General features: G+C 38.6%; 1 protein-coding gene across 6 annotated transcripts in view; it reads right to left on the minus strand.

Annotated features, from left to right (window-relative positions):
- The window catches only part of LOC136830330 (uncharacterized), an 85,525-nt gene continuing 64,004 nt past the window's right edge, over window positions 1–21,521 (minus strand). For 2 of the 6 annotated variants that reach the window (XM_067089766.1, XM_067089765.1), the window contains 4 exons: window positions 19,206–19,422; window positions 11,930–12,025; window positions 5,162–5,276; window positions 1–2,954 (listed from right to left, as the gene is read on the minus strand). In XM_067089766.1, the coding sequence (XP_066945867.1) occupies window positions 2,654–2,954; window positions 5,162–5,276; window positions 11,930–12,025; window positions 19,206–19,422 (729 nt within the window). In that variant the 3' untranslated portion in view covers window positions 1–2,653. Of the gene's footprint in view, window positions 2,955–5,161; window positions 5,277–11,929; window positions 12,026–17,365; window positions 17,674–19,205; window positions 19,423–21,521 lie in introns of those variants that run through there. The other 4 variants (XM_067089768.1, XM_067089767.1, XM_067089769.1 and 1 more) reach the window with 4 other exon arrangements.

Raw genomic sequence — 21,521 nt, forward strand, 5'->3', positions numbered from 1 at the left:
ACTTGTACAAATCACGTTTTATTGCACGTCGGCAAATGGTAACATCAAATGACGAGAACAGGTGGAGTGAATATCACAAATAACGTAACAAGTCCCTTCCATCATCTTCTGGTCTTCAGCGAACAGGAGGTCGAGGTCTTCGGAGCCTTTGAAGAATTTTTGCAACGTGTGGTGGTCTGACCGTTTGACGCGTCAAAAATAAGTGCTAGGTGTTATTTCACGTCTGGGCTCGCCCTCTCTTTCCCTGGCTCTCTCTCTCTCTCTCTCTTTCCCTCTCACTCTCTCTCTCTCTCTCTTTCTACTTAAGTACGTATGTAGTTAATTATACAAAATTTATTTCACAGTATATTCACAGCCACAAATTACTAAGCAAATATAACCATATTTATTAAACTGGAACGACAGTGATTTCATGTTAACTCAAGCCAACATTTAACTCGCTGAATTAGAAGTTTGTTGTTTTAAAAGAGTAATCTTTGGCCTTGGTAAATGATAAAGATACGGTCCATATTTTACCGAGAAACAATACTTTCATCACTCTGAGGGAGACAATACTTCTTCGATTCTCGATCAGCGTCTGAATCTGCCTCTGAAGACCGTCCATCGTACTCGACGATCCAAGCGAACAAAGTAAGGATTTAGAAAATGTAGGATTATAACGAAGGAAAGAGAGGGGGCAGACCTTCACTTCAACAAGGATTTCGTGTCTATAAATATTCATTTTTTTATGGTAATATTGATAAACTGAAGTCGTCAAACGGGTGAAAGAGGCGACAGGGCCACTTAAAGGCGAGAAAAGTCGCCTTGCTTCAAATACTGTTGAATGTCAAAAACGAAAAAAGTCAAAGGAGAGAAGAACCTAATTTTTGTGTGGGAAATTGGAGGGGGTGTGGGTGGCTGGTTCCTGAATTCCCCTGAATTACACGAGAGGCTGAAGTCACAATAAGGGTCATAACGTATCAGTTCAACAAAAAAAGTGGTAAATTATTACGTCTGATCTGACTCAGCAGTTTCAAAATTTTTTTTTCTGCTCTGAATCCGGTTGCGTATATTGTTATGGTAAGGGAATTGTATGTATTTATTTTAAAGGAAATTGTAAGAATAGTGACTGTACACTATACGTACACTGTACACAGCAGTTTACGACAAACAAATCAACTTGATTTTTGAACAGGTCAGCAGATTAGACTTCTGCAAAAACTTTGCTTGAAATACGTCCTTTCATGACAAAGATCTTTGTGTAATTTTACTTTTCTTTAAAAAAATCTAAAAACCTCAGTTTTTTTTTTTACGCACTGTAACACACGCACACATACATACAAACACATGCTTACGCACGTGCGCTCTCTCACACGCGCACACACACACGCTCTCAACACGACGCTAAATCTATTGGTAACTTTTATTACAAAAAATAATTTTTCATCTTAGTCAGGAACAAAATGTCTGGAACACTGAAAGGGGATTTTTCGTACCTTGAAAATTACTGAGCTTACTGAGATAGGTAGGAGCCAGTCGCCGGCTCAGAGAGAGAGATTTTGAACTTTAGAAGTCAAGGAAAGGAAAACTGGATAATTTTATCAAAAGGACGACTGAGGAACGTTGGGTGGGTGGCAGACCCATCTGTTAATGTTTAATTTTCCTGGTCGTAAGTGTTCTAGACATCTTGCGTACTGATAACACGTTTGCACAGAGGTAACTTGGCAAGTGGCGGATGTTTTCAGCAAGTCCACAGACGATCATTTTGCCACAATGGATTAAGGAAAAAAAAAAAACAGGAACAATATATTGTTAAATTGGTGAAAGGTTCTTAAAGCCTTGTGCTTACCCACAGTCACTCAGAATGTCAGAATCCTCATTTTGTACAGTGGAAGTATTTAGATTTGTACCCAGTACTAACTATACATCCGTACACCTGCGAGTCTATCTATCTATAACTACGTATGCATCTATCTACCTACCTATAATTATGTACATACTCTGCTACCTACCAAATTTATTTACACAAATAAACGAACACAAATACAAAAAATGTATCTATGTATTGGGCCTAAATCTACATCCTCAAGGGTAATGATCTAAGAGTGGACTGACTTATAGATGTCCCCAGTTTTCATGTTTTTTCAAAAGTTTATGAAATATTTTCAGCCACGGTCCAGTTTCTCTCTGATACAAAGAATAATGCTGCATCAGGTAGCATGAATTACTAATTCACAACCATATTTCAATAGGGTCTTTTATATGGCAACAATCTCAGTACTGCACCAGTATGATTCTGCATTTTAATTCATATTACGATTATCAGATCAGGATATCTTTGTTCTATCTTAGTCTTAGAAATTTCCTCTTACAGGCTATGCCAATTAAAAACTAACTTTTTCAATACCAAGGTTTAGGCATGGACGGTAAACTTCTACCAGGAGGTACATGGCAACTATACCGCCCAGGGGGCGCGGCCTATTTCTTAACTAGGACTGAACGTGTTCTCTACCGCCAGAAGCATGTTCTAACCTGAGTAACTTGCTAGGACACATTTCAAATGAAGCATATGACAAAATGCACGTACTGTGGACCTTGCAATTCAAAAAATATATATAATACTTTAGGATCGTAAGAATTAATCTTAATTTTTGACGGAAATGAAGCAACAAACTCAGTCGTCGCAATCCGGCGTAGTGGTACCAAGAGTCGTGGTGGTCGTGGCTGGCGTGGTCGAGTGTATGAAGGGAAGACCACTCGGGGCGTTGTCCTCGTAAGGCTCCGAAGAAGAAGAAGAAGAAGAAGAGGGAGAAGAAGGTGACAAAGAAGAAGAATCTCTCTCATCACTGCTGCTACTCAGGCTGCGTCCGAACCAGGTGTTGCGGCGCCTCGAGGTGTTGAATCGCTTGACCAAATCTCTCTGTGTCTGAGGAACTACTCGAGGGCGAGGGAACCTCGAGGCTGAGGGGATCCTGCTAAAAAAAGGAAGGAAGGGTGTCAGAAGGACTTTGATTGTAAGTGGTGGTACTTTGCAGGACCACGGGACAACCTCCGAACAGAAGCTAAGTCCATTGTCTCTGATGTTTAGTGTTTACTTGGGCCCCCTGCCCAGGTCAGGGCATGGCACCCTAAGTGAGGTTAGGTAGGTAAGTTCTGGTTAGGTCAGGATCTGGCATTCTAGGAAAGGTTAGGTTTGTTTACGTCTGCGGAAGTTGTCCCGTCGTTCTACACTCGTCCTGTAAGTCGAATACCTCTTGGGTAAATGTGTCATGTAATGTTTACAGGTAACTATAGTGAAGAGACAAATGAACAGTTCGTTTTGAGCCGAATGTATTGATGATTAGATAACTGTCATGCTAGAATGAATGGCTTAATTACTGTTTTACGGAAGCTGTTACTTGAGAAACGATTCAGGTCCAACTTTTTTTTATGCTAAAAGTTAAGTATACCTTAGTTTAACCAGACCACTGAGCTGATTAACAGCTCTCCTAGGGCTGGCCCTAAGAGATACAAAACGTCATCACTTATTTCATTTTCTATTCTGAGATTTATCTTTTCACTCACCACGTACAGCAGATATGCTTCTTATACTAAAAGGAAAAACTTATATAATAATTCTTAATATTCATCCGCGACCTTCCCAATAAAGAGAAATGTCTAATTCCTGCTGTATTCGTTTATACATGACCTGTTAATACTATTGCAGTATGTATTTAGGTTGGTCAGAGTCCACAGGTCCATACCAAGAGCTTCCAAAGGTCCACAGAGGGCCTCTCATCCCCAATTAATCCATTGCAATCAGCAGGCATACAAAAAAGTCCTTGAACATCTCTCGTAATAAAAATGCATTTAAAGGCCCTATTGAAACTTAATTCCCCTCTTACTTGTCATTGCGAGAGATTAACTATTCAGACCACGATGGTAACTCTACTCCTATCTCACTTTACGACTTTTCTTGACGACCTCACAAAGATTTTATGTTGCATCTTTTTTACGACTACCGAGGACATGACAGAAGCCAGGTTTCATTTATTTTTTCTGTTTCAGTGTCTGCGTTTTACCATCGAAATGTATGATGCGTCCTGCCTGTCTATCAGTTTTTTGTCACGTATTAAAGCAATTATTTGTTTTCTTTTTGTATCTCAGGCCAAGCTGCCTATCTATATATCTATATTTTTATGTATATACATTTTATCACAAATCGATTTGGTTATGTTGTAACTGTAAAAATTATGTAATGAGGCTCGAAGATGATTAGGCAATTTGGAACTCTACTCTCCTACCTAACTAATAATTCTATATCTGTATCATTCTATTTGATGTTCATCCCTTCTCTACAAGTGTCTACAAAAGTCCTCAAAGAAGCAGAAGAAAACGATTTAGCTAGCCTTCTATTAACATTGTCAGCAATAATTTCATTTTAATGTTGCTCTTGACAGGAATTATTTCACGGCATTATAATATTTGAGGCTCGATTACCAAATATTGCAAAAAATTCTCTACTTTGCAAGTGCCCTCAAATCATAAGCCAGGCATAACAACGAAAACCTTCTGACCTGAACTTTTGTTCAAACTCATGAATTACTGTCATTTGGAAGACTCTTGGGATGATGATGTCCTCCACTGAGAAAACTGGTTGTGGCAGAGGTCGAAAGATATGAAGGAATAGCTTTATTTCAACACTGACAGAGACGCCATATTGAAATTAGAAATGAAGGACTTAGGTATGAAGAACTGATTAAATCAACATCTGATTAACGTCTGCACCCCAAAAAATTGAAAAATAAAGAAAAAGGAAAACTTATTTTCACAATGCAAACATTGGTGTAAGATCTAAAACTTGAAAAAGAACAATGAAAACTCTATTTAGTGGAAACCTGACTTGTAAGGACTTGAAAACGAACAAAGAAAATTCTATTTAGTGGAAATCTGATTTGTGAGAGCCTGAAAGCAAAATAAAGAAAAAAGTTTAAACGAATAAAAACTTAAAACATTAAAAAAATAAGAACACTGATGAACAAATCATAACTTTCTTTCAACAAAGCAAGACCAACCAGCTCTAAAAAAGATAAGACGAAAATAAAATAGAGTGACCCCACCTTACGGGCAGGTCGAGGGAGGAGGAATGAGAAGGAATATTTCTCATCCTCTTCTTCCTCCTCCTCCTCCTTCGTTTCCTTACCTGGGCCTGGGCGTCCTGGGAGGGTAGGATGGGAAGGCGAAGATCTGCCTGCAGGCTCCAGTAGGATCTTCCTGGTAATCTCCTCTGCAGCCTCTGACCACGATGATGTTCGGGTCTGGAGAGAAACGCAGGCCTTACCTCTCCATTAGTAGTTCGGGGCAAGGGGAGTTCGACGGAGTACAAAACATCGACTCCAAAATTCAATTTTAAAAGTTTTAAAGTCATTGTTTTTTTTTGTAAGCGTCCATGTGGTATTTACTTAGAATGTTTACTCATTAACAAATCGTTTTGTTTACTTCATGTAGATATTCTTTTGATTTTAGACTGGGAACTTCAAAATGAAAACTTTAGTTGTAATGTTGCGTTTCTCCTTTTTTTTTTGTACTGGGTGATGCTATGGACAATTACTGGTTTTGAACTTGATTATGAATGCACTCATATATGCACATACACATGATATACATATGTATATAAATACATACATACATATATATATATATATATATATATATATATATATATATATACACTCGTACATATACATACACATCTATGGAGTGTATATACAGACACACGTATGCCTACAAAAAACATACACACACTCACAACCAAAAATATACAAATTGTATGTACAGATTCAAATGTTACAACGCATCCATTTTCAATGAGAAGAAATTGCAAAACAAAAAAAATGAAACATTACTCAATGATCTGTCCTTCACCAAAAACCAGTTAGAGCAGAATGTTACCAGAAGTCTCCCAAAACTAGCCTCGTTAGAAACTTGACCTTAATGCTGGCCCCCCCCCCCAAAAAAAAAAGGTCAATCAAGGGGGAAAAAATGCACTGTGACAAATTTCGCCATTTGATACTTCAGCTGGGCACTGTTGGGGGCGGGGGTGGGGGAGGGGGAGGGCGCAACACTGACTGAGTACCCCAGGACGTACCCTAGAAACCCAAGTTATCGGAAGTAGAAGATATAAATAAGTTAAAGAGATCGGTAAGTTAATTGGTCAGTGGACGTAATTCAGGTACTTGGTTATATGCAAAAAAGGTCAACACAGGTCATTAACTGCATCTGATAGGTGGGCAAACGATGACCTGAGATTGTGGTCGTGAAGTTCACGATCTAGAAAAAAAAATAGATGAGAAAGAATGTCTGAGAAAATGTCACCTGGGCAGCCGATGACTCATGTGGGTATGGTGCAATGACACGGAGCTTTCTTCGACTCCCGGGCATGTGGGTATCTGGTAATATTACTGAGGCTTGCTCCTGCTCTCTTTTGGGGTACATGGGGGATGGGGGCATTTGGGCATTTGTAATTATTGTGGTATTGTGATTTAACCATCTTTGACCCCTGAATTTTCGTATAAGGCATTTGAACGTTCAGCTGGGTATGGGGGTTTTGAACGCTGGGTATGGGGGTAAAATCAGAGTAGCCTGCAGGTATTGTGGCCTTCAAGGTGTTCAAATGAGGGAATGAGGGTATCTGGACATGAAGCAGGTAACATGAACGAGTCATAACTTATATCTGGTATGAGGACAAGTCGGTACAAGGCCTTGTTGGTATGTGGTATCAGGGTAAATTAAAATCATAATTGTGAAAGGCATAAGATACAGAAAAAGTTTAATTTAAAATGAAACTGATGGATGAAACTGTAATGAGAAAAATGTTGGTGGAAATATGGAGTTTACATTTTTGGAAATTTTAGGAAAAAAGGAAATGATTGTGAGAAATGATGAATTACTCATGAAAATATTGAAAATGTCAGCGAAAATCGATGCGTGATGGATGGCAAAAGATGGAAATTAAAAGGACTGAAAATTTAGAAGTAGAGAGATCGTGAAGGATGTTATAAAATTATATGAAAAACAAAGAAAATTAAAATAAGCGGAAAATTTTCGGAGTTATTAAAAATCACGAAGAGAGGGAACAGAAAAATATTGAAAAATTTAATCCCTAATGAAAAGTAAAATACAATGAAATATATATGATTCAAGAATGAAATTTGAGGAAAAATTTTTTAATGAAAAACAAGATTAAATAAAAAAATAAAGTTTCACATCAAAATTGAAATAATTTCTTAGGCAAAAAAACTAAAAATTATTTCCCAACTATGCAGAAGATTTGACTTGCATATCTCGGTAATAGTTTGCAAAGAAAAGTGATAAAAAAAAAATAAAATAAAATATAAGAAATAAAACCCAGTAGACTAAAATCTCTTGCGACCTAGGGTCTAAGGAAAAGAGGTTCGTAGAGAAACAAACAAACACACTCAAATATCTCTAGTACTTTATATCTAATTTTACAGGTGGCTGAACGGATTGAGTCACAGTCACCCCTGTTCTAACCCAAAATAAGACATAGGTTCGAATCCTGGCCGGGACTACGGTATATACTTTCGATATATAATTCCTTTGGGTGTCAAGTTATTCCCAGGGTATAATTAATTCGGTGGCAATGAGATATTTCTCTCTCACATATATATATATATATATATATATATATATATATATATATATATATATATATATATATATATATATTATATATGTGTGTAAATCTATATATATATATATATATATATATATATATATATATATATATATATATATATATATATATATATATATATACATATATATATATATATATATATAAACGACAAACGCCACAATCATACTTATTGCTAATCAAGCAAGGTCCATCATAATCATAATCCCGCGTCACGCCCAAAATACCAAGACCACAATGTGCCCAGGGCATCCAGTCAACTTGACCGGGCAAGTAACCTATTGGAGATAGAGGAAATTAAAAGGCATTAATCTCTCATTATTAGGTGAAGGAACTCAACACTCCTACACTTTGATGGCCACTTTCCACTAGACCGAGAGAGAGAGAGAGAGAGAGAGAGAGAGAGAGAGAGAGAGTACCCAAAAGGAAAAGTGATAGCCCTTAGTAATAAGTAATCATAAATTGATTTGGAGCCGAGACAGATAGCTGGAGAGAGAGAGAGAGAGAGAGAGAGAGAGAGAGAGAGAGAGAGAGAGAGAGAGAGAGAGAGAGAGAGAGTACTCAAAAGGAAAAGTGATAGCCCTTAGTAATAAGCGATCATAAATTGATTTGGAGCCGAGACAGATAGCTGGAGAGAGAGAGAGAGAGAGAGAGAGAGAGAGAGAGAGAGAGAGAGAGAGAGAGAGAGAGAGTAAAAGTACTCAAAAGGAAAAGTGATAGCCCTTAGTAATAAGCGATCATAAATTGATTTGGAGCCGAGACAGATAGCTGGAGAGAGAGAGAGAGAGAGAGAGAGAGAGAGAGAGAGAGAGAGAGAGAGAGAGAGAGAGAGAGGTGAAACTAAAGCAGAAGGGAATGGAGTTGAAAATGGAGTGACTGAGAGAGAGAGAGAGAGAGAGAGAGAGAGAGAGAGAGAGAGAGAGAGAGAGAGAGAGAAACAGTTGAAACGAAGGTTGGAAACGGAGAGCTGGAATGAAGGTAGGTCACCTGATAATTGGTTCCTGCCCTACGGGATGATATATATATATATATATATATATATATATATATATATATATATATATATATATATATATATATATATATATATATATATATATATATAAAATATATATTCATGCACGTGAGAACAGTAAGAAAAAAAGACAGATTCTTCTGATAAAAAATAGCAGAAACAGATAAACAAGTAAATAGTAAGATTAATCTAACAAAAAACCTCAGAGAGAGAGAGAGAGAGAGAGAGAGAGAGAGAGAGAGAGAGAGAGAGAGAGAGAGAGAGAGAGAGAGAGAATTTTTCATTTCACTCCGAGTCAGGTGAGGCCACAGAAACCGGATTTTATGGCGTTCAAGGTCATCCCAGCTCCGTTGACCTCGTTGTGTGCACAACACAACGCTCTGTTGATTAAAAAGGGCATCTCTCTCTCTCTCTCTCTCTCTCTCTCTCTCTCTCTCTTTCTCTCTCGCCCCCACCCTTCTCGACTCTCTCTCTCTAGTTTTATATCTAGCTATTTTTTCTTTGATATCAATTAATAATCAATTGGGACCCTGGTTTCACTCCACGTCAACTGTCTCTCTCTCTCTCTCTCTCTCTCTCTCTGTCTCTCTCTCTCTCTCTCTCAATGTTTTGCTTTTATATCAGTTTGTGATAAATTGGGACCCACGTCCCACTCCACTTCAGCTACACTAATATAGACTCCAGTTATTTATCTTGGCTCCTAATCAATTTATGATTACTTTTCCTTTTGGGTACTCTCTCTCTCTCTCTCTCTCTCTCTTGGTTCCTAATCAATTTATGATTACTTTTCCTTTTGGGTACTCTCTCTCTCTCTCTCTCTCTCTTTCTCAGCTAAACTAATACAGACTCCAGTTATCAATCTTGTCTCCAAATCAATTTATGGTTACTTCTTACTATGGACTTTCACTTTTCCTTTTGAGTACTTTTGCTCTCTCTCTTTGGAACCACAAGCATCAGCATTTTCGGCGGAGCATTCCGTTTTTAATCATTTTTTCAAGACTGGAGAATTAATTCCAGCGACGTAGTCTGCGCATGCGTAGTAAGTATATCGATTACATAGATCACTATCTTTTCTTTACTCGGGATTCAACCCTTGTCAGGGAAACGGCTTAATGTCGAGAAAATAAGTGAAGAAAATCATCAGCGTTGTCTATCAAAGAAAATGCCAAGTAATAGGAACTAATAAAATAATTTTTATGGCTTCAATTCTAACGACAACATGAACTATGAAACCAAAACCCAGCAGATGTAACAATGAGCAGATACGACTAAAAAAAAATCTAGAATAAGGAAAATGAACAATTCATCAATCACGTAAGTAACATTACATTATTATCGTCAAATTCAGACCTTAACTGAATTCCCTATAGTACCTGTCTTTGATTCCTGTCTAACCAATCCTAGCATCTGTCTTCAAACCTGCCTGGTGCATATTCTAGATTCCATCTAACACCGTTCTGTCATTCCGTTCTGTGGGTGTCTCTTCAATACCTCCTTTCAGACAATATGAACTACCTGTCTGGATCTCTGTCTATTCCCTGTCTCAGCACCCCGTCCCACGGTTGATTCGGATCATAGCTTACCTTTCCCCAAACGCAGATCGTGGGGAGCAAGTCACCGAAGTGGAAAATTTGGCAAAAACGACCCTTGCCTCAGTCTTACTTTATAGAACAGGAAAAGTCTCTGGGAAGTCGTCCACCCTTGCTCTTATATACACACACACACACACACACACACACACACATACATACACACACTCGCACATATATTATTTACATCTCAGAAATATGAACACCAAACCAGTTTTTTCCTTAATTTTCCTTTTCACCCTTTTAGTATCTTTAACCAATTATCTTATATTTTTTTCTTCTTTTACTCGATCTAGCCATCTTTCCATATTCTTCCTCATTTTTTATTCTCTATGTTAATATTTCTTACCTATTGTTCCTCATCTTTTCAAACAGTTTCCTCCATTTCTTTGAATTTTACATATTTACACATTTCCTGTTCATAATTCCCTGATTTCTTTGATTTACAAAGCGTACTTTGAAACGGATAAAATAAGCTTTAATCTTACTGACATCCGTGAATTTTATGGAGTTTTATCTAAGAAATTTCATCAAAAAAAACTTGAAAAGCGACTTAACAAGACCAAAATGATCAAAGAAGATATAAGCTCCTAGCCAGGTTAGGTTAGGTTAGGTTAGGTTTGCCTATAGCCACCATAAAAACCTTTTTTGAATGATGTTTAAACTGTCCCCATTTAAGAATCATTAATGCAATAGAACTAGTTTCATAAATTGCTTGAATCTGATTCTGGATGTCTACGAACATGGAAATATTGGGGTTAATTCACAGGACAAATAGGCCTATGGTAGGTTGGATGCTTGCAAGCAATCTTTTTGGTTTGCTGGCTTCTTCGACGTTTGGTTAGGTTAGGTTAAGGCTACCTTTGGGTATTCTACATTCTCTTGCATCAATAACCTTCTGAGATCAACGATATTTATTTTTGTCGCTGCACTGACAATCATTGCTAGACCTATGTTGAACAACTAGCAAGCATTGCAGTACTCAAGAAGCGCGAACCATTCAGGCTGCACATCAATAAGAAGGCTATATTTCTGAGTCATTCTAATAGATATTATTCAGTGTTTACTCTGCATCCTGAGAAAAGAATGAAATTATTGTCTTCTACTTTTATCACTTAAGCAACTTTAAGTGCTTGGTGCCACAGTGGTGGTAGTAATAACTATGACAGAACTGCATAGACTCAGAGTGATGATGATGATAATGATGACGAGAGTGATGGAAAATTTGGTGATGATTGATGATGAAATTGTGAGTTGTTTGATGAAAATGATGAGTTTTGTGATGACGGCAACACAATCTACGATGTTTATCAATCTGGTGATGTTGGCTACGAAGACTTTGGAGAACAGGAAGTGGTGATGACTGTAACCGTGATAATGATGTTGAATATAATGATGAGAATATTACGTAGATCCTGGTGATGACGAAGAAGAAGATGATGATGATGGTGATGATGAGAGGTGATGACATCTGAAACGAAAAGCGATTCGAAAAGATTTATGAAGATGACAATGAAGATGCCATGCCCAGGAATGCACTGAAGATGGAACAAAGAAAATGACACGAAAGGCCAGAGGAGAGGAAGAAGGTGACAACATGCAAGAGTTTGGGGCAAGCGGCAGGAGGACTGTTAGTGGGGTTAATATTACCTCTGTTTTCCACCGACGGCGCCATCTCGGCCATGACGCCCCTGGAGAAGAGAAGGGTGAAGGCGTCGTCGCTGTCCGAGTCATCTGTAAGAAAGACTGACATGGAGACCTTTGTTAGCTTACTCGTGTGAACCTGAGGGCGGCGGCGCAGTAGCAGCAGCGGGGCAAAAGCGAGATTTACAGTCAAACCAATCTGTGCTGGCAGCTGAGAGGTTGCCCTCACCCAGCTTGTATCGTGTCAGAGTCTAAATATTTCTGTCATTTTCCCCCAAAAGAGAATCGAGCTGTGTAGAGAAGTGAGCGAACAGTCTCCTGAGCATTTTCTTTCAAGAAAAATGGCAGAAATGTTTAGACTCTAACACGATACTTTCTGGGAGAGAGCACCTCTCAGCAGCCACCACCGATTGGTTTGACTATAGTGGTGGGTGAGATTGAGAAGCGTGGAAAGCTAGACTTCCAGGAAGCTGTTGTGTACATGTTTTGTTCGTTTGAAAGGTCAAAGAAGGCTTAACTTTGAAGTTGTTGGTCTACAGTTCATTTGCAAAGGGGTACATTACTCTCTCTGTGGCAGGTCAGATCTAAAAGTACTCCTTGAATATTTGGCATTAAGGGTCCAAGTCAACTAGTTTTTCTTAAAATGTCACACACTCATTGGCCAAAATTTTTTTTGGAAAGGGGCTGGTCGTCTTGGTTGAATTGAAATATCCTATCTAAACCTTTTGTCAAAAGATTTGAAATACTGAGGAAACCTACAAGCCTCATTCTAGTCTTTCCTAGCCCTATATTTCATCTTGGACTCACTGCTATAAACTCTCCTTAGTACCAGCCTAGCTCGATTTGTGATGGCTGGTTCAGATTAAGCCGGCCTTGTACCAGTAGGCTACCTTCTCCTGAGGTGGCATATAAGAATGATAAAATACTGGAGAAACCAACAAGCCTCATTCTAATCTTTCCTGGCTCTACATTTCAGCTTGGAATCACTGCTACAAACTCTCCTTAGTACCAGCCTAGCTTGGTTTGTGGTGGTTGGTTCAGATTAAGCCGGCCTTGTGCCAGTAGGGTACCTTCCACTGAGGTGGCTTATAAGAACGATAAAATGTCTTGAAGAAAGCAAAAGGATTGATTTGGACCTTTGAAAAGCTCAAAGAACTTGGCAACCATGCCCAACACCTTTACCTTCAACCCAGAACAACCTGAATGCATGCAGGTAAGATGCTCATTAAGGAAATACCCTTGCTGTTGCTGGACTGGTCCACTTTGCTTACAAAAACGAAGAACAAAAAGCTCATACACTGGGGTTAGCTTTTAATTTCTTAGTACAGACATTCCTTGTCATGGTCCTTCTACCGTAATCTAGCTAATCGTCTCTCTCTCTCTCTCTCTCTCTCTCTGGGTACGCCTGTCTTTGGTGAAATTGCTGTGAAAGACTACTCTCTCTCTCTCTCTCTCTCTCTGGGCACGCCTGCTCTTTAGTGGAATTGCTGTGAAAGACTACTCTCTCTCTCTCTCTGTAGGCACGCCTGCTCTTTAGTGGAATTGCTGTGAAAGACTACTCTCTCTCTCTCTCTCTCTCTCTCTGGGCACGCCTGCTCTTTAGCGGAATTGCTGTGAAAGACTACTCTCTCTCTCTCTCTAGATACGCCTGCTCTTTAGTGGAATTGCTGTGAAAGACTCTCTCTCTCTCTCTCTCTCTCTCTCTCTCTCTCTCTCTCTCTCTCTCTCTCTCTCTCTCTCTCTCTGGGCACGCCTGCTCTTTAGTAAAATTGCTGTGAAAGACTACTCTCTCTCTCTCTCTCTCTCTCTCTCTCTCTCTCTCTCTCTCTCTCTCTCTCGCCTTATCCTTGGCGGAATTACTGTAAAAAGACTACATCTAAAATAGATTAATCTACATTTGATTCTAATTACTGAAATCTAAGAACTCCTTGTCTAGACAAACAATAATTTACCAGATTCTGTAAGCTTAAATGGATATAAATATTCAAGGAATTTCTGACCACCCATTAATGAAGACTTACAGAAAATAATGATATAAATAGTTTTTAAGAGTGTAAAAACTTATTAAACTCATTAAAGTATATCTTCAAAGAATATATCAACCACTCGCAACGTAAGCAAACTTAGTCTTGAGTTGTAAAGCTCAAGGCTTAATATTCTTTGTATAGCCTCAAATATTTAACTAATAGCTTTTGTGGTCGAAGATGACCTCAAGATATTTCATTAGAGACGAGAATAAAACCACGTTAATTACATCTAATGAACATTTACGAGCCCAAACGTTTACGACAAGCCTACGGTTCTTCTTCTTCTTCTTCTTCTTATTTTTGTTTACACCTCACTTTTATTGGGGCGCGAAATCCACCCGCCAGTATTACGGTACCTCGCTAAGTGTACAATTCGTAACTCTTGCTTCTCTAAATACCGCTTTCTTTTTGTACGCCTCTAGATGGCCCGTTTGGGCATTCTTTACCCGCCGGTTTACGGAGCGAATAAGGAAGTCGTCTGCATGTAGTTGAAGTCATTATGATGAGCAAAAAATAAAAAAAAAATAAAAACAGACACACACAGATGCATTGAAGTCTCCAAGTTTTTGCGCGCCAGAAATCCAATGGTTCGGAAATCTGAGGTCTGGCAGCCAAACAAAAGACGGTCGGTAAGTCGAGCTGTAGTTTGTTTAGAGCACGTCTCCTGCTTTAAGGCTTCATGGAAAATTATTTTAAGATAATTTAGCTTTATAAATAAAGATGGCTAAATACTTTCCTTCAGTGGTGAAGGAGAAATGGATCATTTTAAACATCTGCGTCTTGCGTATTCTCAAGATTTTGGAAGGAAGGAAGGAATATAGAATTTAGGCCACAGGCCAGGCGCTGGAACCTACGAGGCCATTCAGCGCTGAAACTGAAATTGACAGTAGAAAGGTCTGAAAGGTTTAATAGGAGGAAAACCTCCCAGTTACACTATGAATCAATTGTGAGGAGAGGGTGGATAGCAAGATGGAAGAAGGAGATTATGAACGGAGGTACAGTAAAAGGAACGAAAGGGGTTGCAGCTAGGGGTCGAAGGGACGCTGCAAAGAACCTTAAGTAATGCTTACAGTTCACAGCACGAGGTGCATTGACGGCACTACCCCTCTACGGGGCTTAATTAAGATTTTGGGAACATGTATCCCCAACCCACTGATGACGTTGCATAAAAATAGAAATATATATCCTCTTTCTGCGACGACGGAAGGAATCCCTCGTAGTTATCCTATATGAAAAAAAAACTCGAGGACGACGGGACGAGATATCCTAGTATCCTTAAGTAGCCCAGACGAGAAGACAAAAAAGTGGGAGGGTGAGAAAGGATAATTAATGTGCTAGAGATTTCTTACTTCCAGAATAAGCCAGTATCTCTCTCTCTCTGTCTCTCTCTCTCTGTCTCTCTCTCTCTCTCTCTCTCTCTCTCTCTCAGGCCTAAATCGAGATTATTAAGAATTATAACAGGTGAAAAGCCTTCAAGACTTTATTCAGTCTTATTTTCTCTTTGAACCTTCAAATCAGCCGTTGAAGGCTTCACTGAGACGCCTATTAAAGACTACTCTTGCAAGGTATATGTTTAAGTGAATGTTTATTGAACTGAATATGGAATTCAGGCCAAAGGCCAAGCACTGGGACTTATGAGGTCATCCAGCGCTAGAAAGGAAATTGAGAGAGAGAAAGGTTTGTAAGGTGTAACAGGAGGAAAACCTCAAAGCAGTTGCACTTTGAAATATTTGTTAAGAGAGGGTGGACAGCGAGATGGAAGAAAGATAATATGAACGGAGGTACAGTAAAGTGAATGAAAGAGGTTGCAACTAGGGGCCGAGGGAACGCTGCGAAGAACCTGAAGTAACGCCTACAGTACACCGCATGAGGCGCACTGACGGCACCTACGAGGGTGAATGTTAATCGGTAAGTTCATCTTGATTCACTCGTTATCTTCATGTGTAAGTCACTGTACGTTTTATAAAATGAATAAAAATGACGAGAATAATAATGGCACAAGTCTATGAATTCTCATTAAGCAGTCGACACCCGGATTTCCAACCTGATTATCAAAGCCATCTTTTCGCGGTCGGAATACAACAAGTAATTAATGCGCCGAAGTTTCTTCGGCGCAATCGCGTTTTCTGTACAGTCGCTGCAGCCTATTTATTATCAAGGACACTGAAAATAGATCTATCTTTCGGTGGTCTCGGTGTAATGCTGTATGATCCGCGGCCCATGAAACTTTAACCACGGCCCGGTGGTGGCCTATACTATACCGTTGCCAGGAGCACGATTATGGCTAACTTTAACCTTAAATCAAATAAAAATTACTGAGGCTAGAGGGCTGCAATTTGGTATGTTTGATGATTGGAGGGTGGATGATCAATATACCAATTTGCAGACATCTAGCCTACGTAGCTATTAAGATCTGAGGGCGGACAGAAAAAAAGTGCGGACAGAAAAAGTGCGGACAGAAAAAAGTGCGGACAGAATAAAGTGCGGACGAACAGACAAAGCCAACACAATAGTTTTCTTTCACAGAATACAAAAGAGTCCTTCGACATTAATCTGGTAATTGATACCCGCACTTTCGAACGGGCCATCGACTTCATAAATTGCGATGCAAGCACACGACTGCTTTCCTCACCTGGACATACTAGATTCGAAGATCAGTATCTCAGGAATCATAATTATGGAGGTCGTCAACTCGAGCGGCTATAATTTCAAGCTGGAAATTCAGCCTACAATTTGAATTCTCATTTGTGTTCTTGATTAACATGGAAACTCAGGATTGTAAAGTTCTAAAAAATAGATTAAGAAGAAGGGAAATCCCGATTCTATGATTTAAAAGCTGGCTGTCCGTGACGTTAACAGAAAGATTCAGCCCAGTACGTCTGATCAGCATCTCAGAAATTAATTGCCTCGTTGATTAAACACCAATATCCTATTCTTACAAGTTAATTAAAATTCACCAGTGTCTGTAATTAACATCAGGAATAAGCTTTATTTCCAAAAATCAATTTATAATCAGGCAGTTCTTCTCTGGAACTCATCAAGTTCAGAGAAATCTGGAGGCCCCGATTATCAGCTGGGGGAATATTTTTCAATTTATCGACTGGATTCTTACTCTTACTATTTTGTTTGTTCTAAAAAGGAGTTCTGTGGTAGATACAATATTGTCCATTTTAACAGAATAAATCTTTAGAATACCAGATGCGTTAAATCATTAACCAAAAATACTGTCCATTTTAATAGAATAAAGCTTTAGAATACCAGATGCATTATATTAACCAAACACATATGATAGCTAAGATATTGTCCATTTTAATAGAATAAATCTTTAGAATACCAGACGCATTAAATCATTAACCAAAAAACATTTCACTCCCATAAATCAATAGTAACGACACATTCAGTAATTAAAACTCACCCATTGCGCAAACGCGCTGACCAGAAAACACTCATTTCTCTTCAGACCCCAGCACTTAAAACCAGCCAGCACCTTCTAGAAGCACTTCCTAATTCCACCTGGTCGAAAGGTTCGTTCAATTTCCCATTAATGGCCTCGTCAGCGGCGGGTTCTCTGACGCCGGATGGAGGAAAAAGGTCCCACAAACAAAAGTGAATGTCTCGATATTGCCGAGGTCCCCCAAAGAGGTATAGTCCAGCGGCTGCCAAGGATTCTGAAGCCTGGGTCTGTCTCGCCATTGCTGGGCAAGGATTCCGCACCCAAGGACTATCGTTACTCGCGTCTCCGCGACGGCTGTTGCTGATGCTAGTGCTGCTACTGCTGATACTGACGCTGCTATTACCACTTCTACCAACAAAACTACTTTTTGCTGCGAGTCCAAGCAATAATTATTACTCTGAGAGTGAGAGGTTCTCTTCTCAAGTTTGCTTCAGAGCAGTGGTTCTTAATCTTTTTCAGTGCCCGTAACCTTGATATGTCAGGAAATTTTATCGTGCCCCCATCCAGTATAAATACAATACAAACATTTGAAAAAGATTAGTGATACGGACCTTGCTGAGAAATTATTAGACGTATTCAGTTACTGAACAAAGGTACTTCTTTATTTCAAATTAAAAGTGTCAATTAGTAGGATACAATGAATGCACATCATAACAGTAATTATGAGTAATACTATACAGTACGCGCCAACCAATTCTTAGCGACTCTGTTGTTGTTTCTCATCAATGATAATGTTCAAACGAGGTTCTTTCTTTGAAAGTGCCAGAATTAGGAAACTGTATGTTCTACTTTCTCAAGGTAAATATACAGTACCATTGCATTGGCTATCATGTCTCGTACCCCAAGGTTTAAGGTATCGTACCCCCCCTAGGTTAAGAACCACTGCTTCAGAGGGTATCGGGGTGGGGACCAGCTGTTTCCTGAATCGTAATAGTTGCTGGTCGATTGAGCAGAAAGTCAAGAAGAAGAAGAAGAATGAATCGTCAGGCTGTGATTCAAGTTTGTGTAGAGATTGAGATGAAGATCAAAGGAAAAGATATATGCGTAGAACGTCATACATAAAGGGAAGGTGAGAGATAGGTAAGGAACGGAAGAAGGCAGGATAATGTAACATAATCATAAACATGCGCATAAATAACTGACAGAATTGAAATAGAGAGACGAAAAGAAGAGAAACAAAGGATAACTTTGATTTTATTACATATAAAAAAATTCAAAATGTTTACTGAGTTATTTAACAACACTTTCTATAGGAGTTTGTTATCGGAAAGTTTATTATCGAGTGAAAAAATTAGAGACTTTTTAGAATGAAAGAGAGGAAATGTAGAACTTGCATTCTCAGAAAAATAAATAAAGAAGAGAATCGACATTCTCAGAACACGAGAGAAGGGGAAAAAGCAAGGAAATGAATTCTCAGAATTAGAAGAAAAGGAAGCCAAGAATCTACATTCTAAAGAAAACAGGCAATAAATTCTCCATTCTCAAGCAGAGGAAAATCAAAGAACTGGCATTCTCAGAATGAGAGCAGAAGAAGGAAATGAATTTGCGTTCTCAGAAAAAGCGACAGGAAAAACAAAGAACTTATATTCTCAGATTAGGAGAGAAAGATGGACAAAGAATTATGTTCTCACAGTACAAAAAGAAGCGAGAATGAAAGAGACAGAAGCTATATGAACCCGCATTCTCAGAACAAGAGGAAGGAAAGCGCATTCTCAGACTAGGGGGCCAAAAGAGAAACAACATTCCCGAAACACAAACAGCTAAGAAGGTGAGAAGCACTACTGAATCCTCCAATACTTACTAGCCCTTGCTAGTCCGGGCGCCCTAGGAGTTATGACGAGCATCCCCAACGAGTTTCTGCTGTCCGTCGAAGGAGAATCAGACTCTGAGGGCATGGGCATTGGGGCGCCGTAGACCGCCGGCCCCGCCATCGCCACTAAAAGGAGTAGCAGGATGCGTGACGTCATCACTGAGGGGTCCACTCTCCTCATCGCGCGCTGGCTGCGAAGTTCCTCCATCTGGAAAAGGAAGAAGAAGAAGGTGAAGGAGGCTGGTGTCAGATGACGAAATGTAAACAAAGACGAGGTGACTGTTTGTTGTAGGGTCGAAACGAAAACGAAATGGCGAGTGTTGGTTTTAGATGGAGATGTGTAAACAAAGAGAAGGTGGCTTTTGGTTTTAAAATTGAAACGAGAACGAAATGTAGAATGTTGGTTTTTAGAAGGAGAATAAAATAAGAGGAATTTTTAGAAGGAGAAGGTAACAAGAAGAATGTTGGTTTTACAGAGAGAAGAAAACAAGAAGAACGTTGGTTTTAGAGGGAGGAAACAAGAAGTAGAATGTTGGTTTTAGAAGGAGAAGGAAACAAGAAGAATGTTCGGTTTAGAGGGGGAAAGCAAGAAGAATGTTGGTTTTAGAGGGAGGAAACAAGAAGAAGAATGTTGGTTTTAGAGGGAAGAAATAAGAAGAATGTTAGTTTTGGAGGGAGGAAACAAGAAGAAGAATGTTGGTTTTAGAGGGAGGAAATCAGAAGAATGTTAGTTTTAGAGGGAGGAAACAAGAAGAATGTTGGTTTTAGAGGGAGAAAAAAACAAGAAGAATGTTGGTTTTTGAGGGAGGAAACAAGAAGAAGAATGTTGGTTTTAGAGGGAGAAAAAAAAAACAAGAAGAATGTTGGTTTTAGAGCGAGAAAAAAACAAGAAGAATGTTGGTTTTAGAGGGAGAAAAAAAAACAAGAAGAATGTTGGTTTTAGAGGGAGAAAAAAAACAAGAAGAATGTTGGTTTTAGAGGGAGAAAAAAAAACAAGAAGAATGTTGGTTTTAGAGCGAGAAAAAAACAAGAAGAATGTTGGTTTTAGAGGGAGAAAAAAACAAGAAGAATGTTGGTTTTAGAGGGAGAAAAAAACAAGAAGAATGTTGGTTTTAGAGGGAGAAAAAACAAGAAGAATGTTGGTTTTAGAGGGAGAAAAAAACAAGAAGAATGTTGGTTTTAGAGGGAGAAAAAAACAAGAAGAATGTTGGTTTTAGAGGGAGAAAAAAACAAGAAGAATGTTGGTTTTAGAGGGAGAAAAAAACAAGAAGAATGTTGGATTTAGAAGGAAAAGAAAACAAGAAGAACGTTGGTTTTAGAAGCAGAAGGAAAAAGGAGAATGTAGGTTTTAAAGTAGAAGAAAACAAGCAGAATGTTGGTCTTAGAAGAAAACAAGAATAATATAATTTTTAGGAGAAGAAAACAAGAAGAATGGACCTTTTAGAAGGAGAAGAAAACAAGCAGAATGTTGGTTTTAGAAAAAGAAAACAAGAAGAATGTAGGTTTTAGAAGGAGAAGAAAAAAACATGGAAAAGAATGAGGTTCTTGGAGTCTAAGTGAAAACAAATAGAAGAAGATTGATATGTTTAGAGATGAAGTCGAAAAAAAGGAGAAAATGAACGTAGCCTTAAACTTTGTTACAGCGAAAATAATAAAACTGGTTTCAGATCCAAAGAAAGAGTAAAGAGAAGAATAATAGCTAGAGTAGAACAGGAAATGAAATACGAATGTTGATTTTGAAACGAAAGTAACAGAAATAAGATTCCCGGTTTCAGAAATAAGTTTTCGCATGAGACGATAACAAAACGATAAGAGAGTCCGTTGGTATAAGACATGGATGAATCTTAGACACTGTGCTGGACTTGAAGTGGGTGGGCAGTAATGAATGATGTTGCTTTAAGGCGAAACATAAAGAAAAAATACTTTGGTGTGGGGCTCTGACTGAGGAAAATAAACGTTGGCATAAGAGACTGGAAAATTTGACATGGAAGCCACAGAACCCCGGCCCATAAAAGTAAATAAACACGCTAACATATACTGTATATATATATATATATATATATATATATATATATATATATATATATATATATATATATATATATATATATATATAATATATATATATATACATATAAAAGAAAGAACGACGCTATAAAATAAAAACAAAAAAGAGAACGATTCCTTTCAGAAGAAGGTCAAGATTGAAAAAACTAAAATAAAAATAAGACCCCTCGCTATATGACGTCACTGTTTCACTGGTATCTTCTTCTCCGAAGCGTCCTTGGAATTCGTGTTGTACGTGCA

The sequence above is a fragment of the Macrobrachium rosenbergii genome, chromosome 46 (assembly GCF_040412425.1).
Source record: "Macrobrachium rosenbergii isolate ZJJX-2024 chromosome 46, ASM4041242v1, whole genome shotgun sequence".
Taxonomy (NCBI): Eukaryota; Metazoa; Arthropoda; class Malacostraca; order Decapoda; family Palaemonidae; genus Macrobrachium; species Macrobrachium rosenbergii.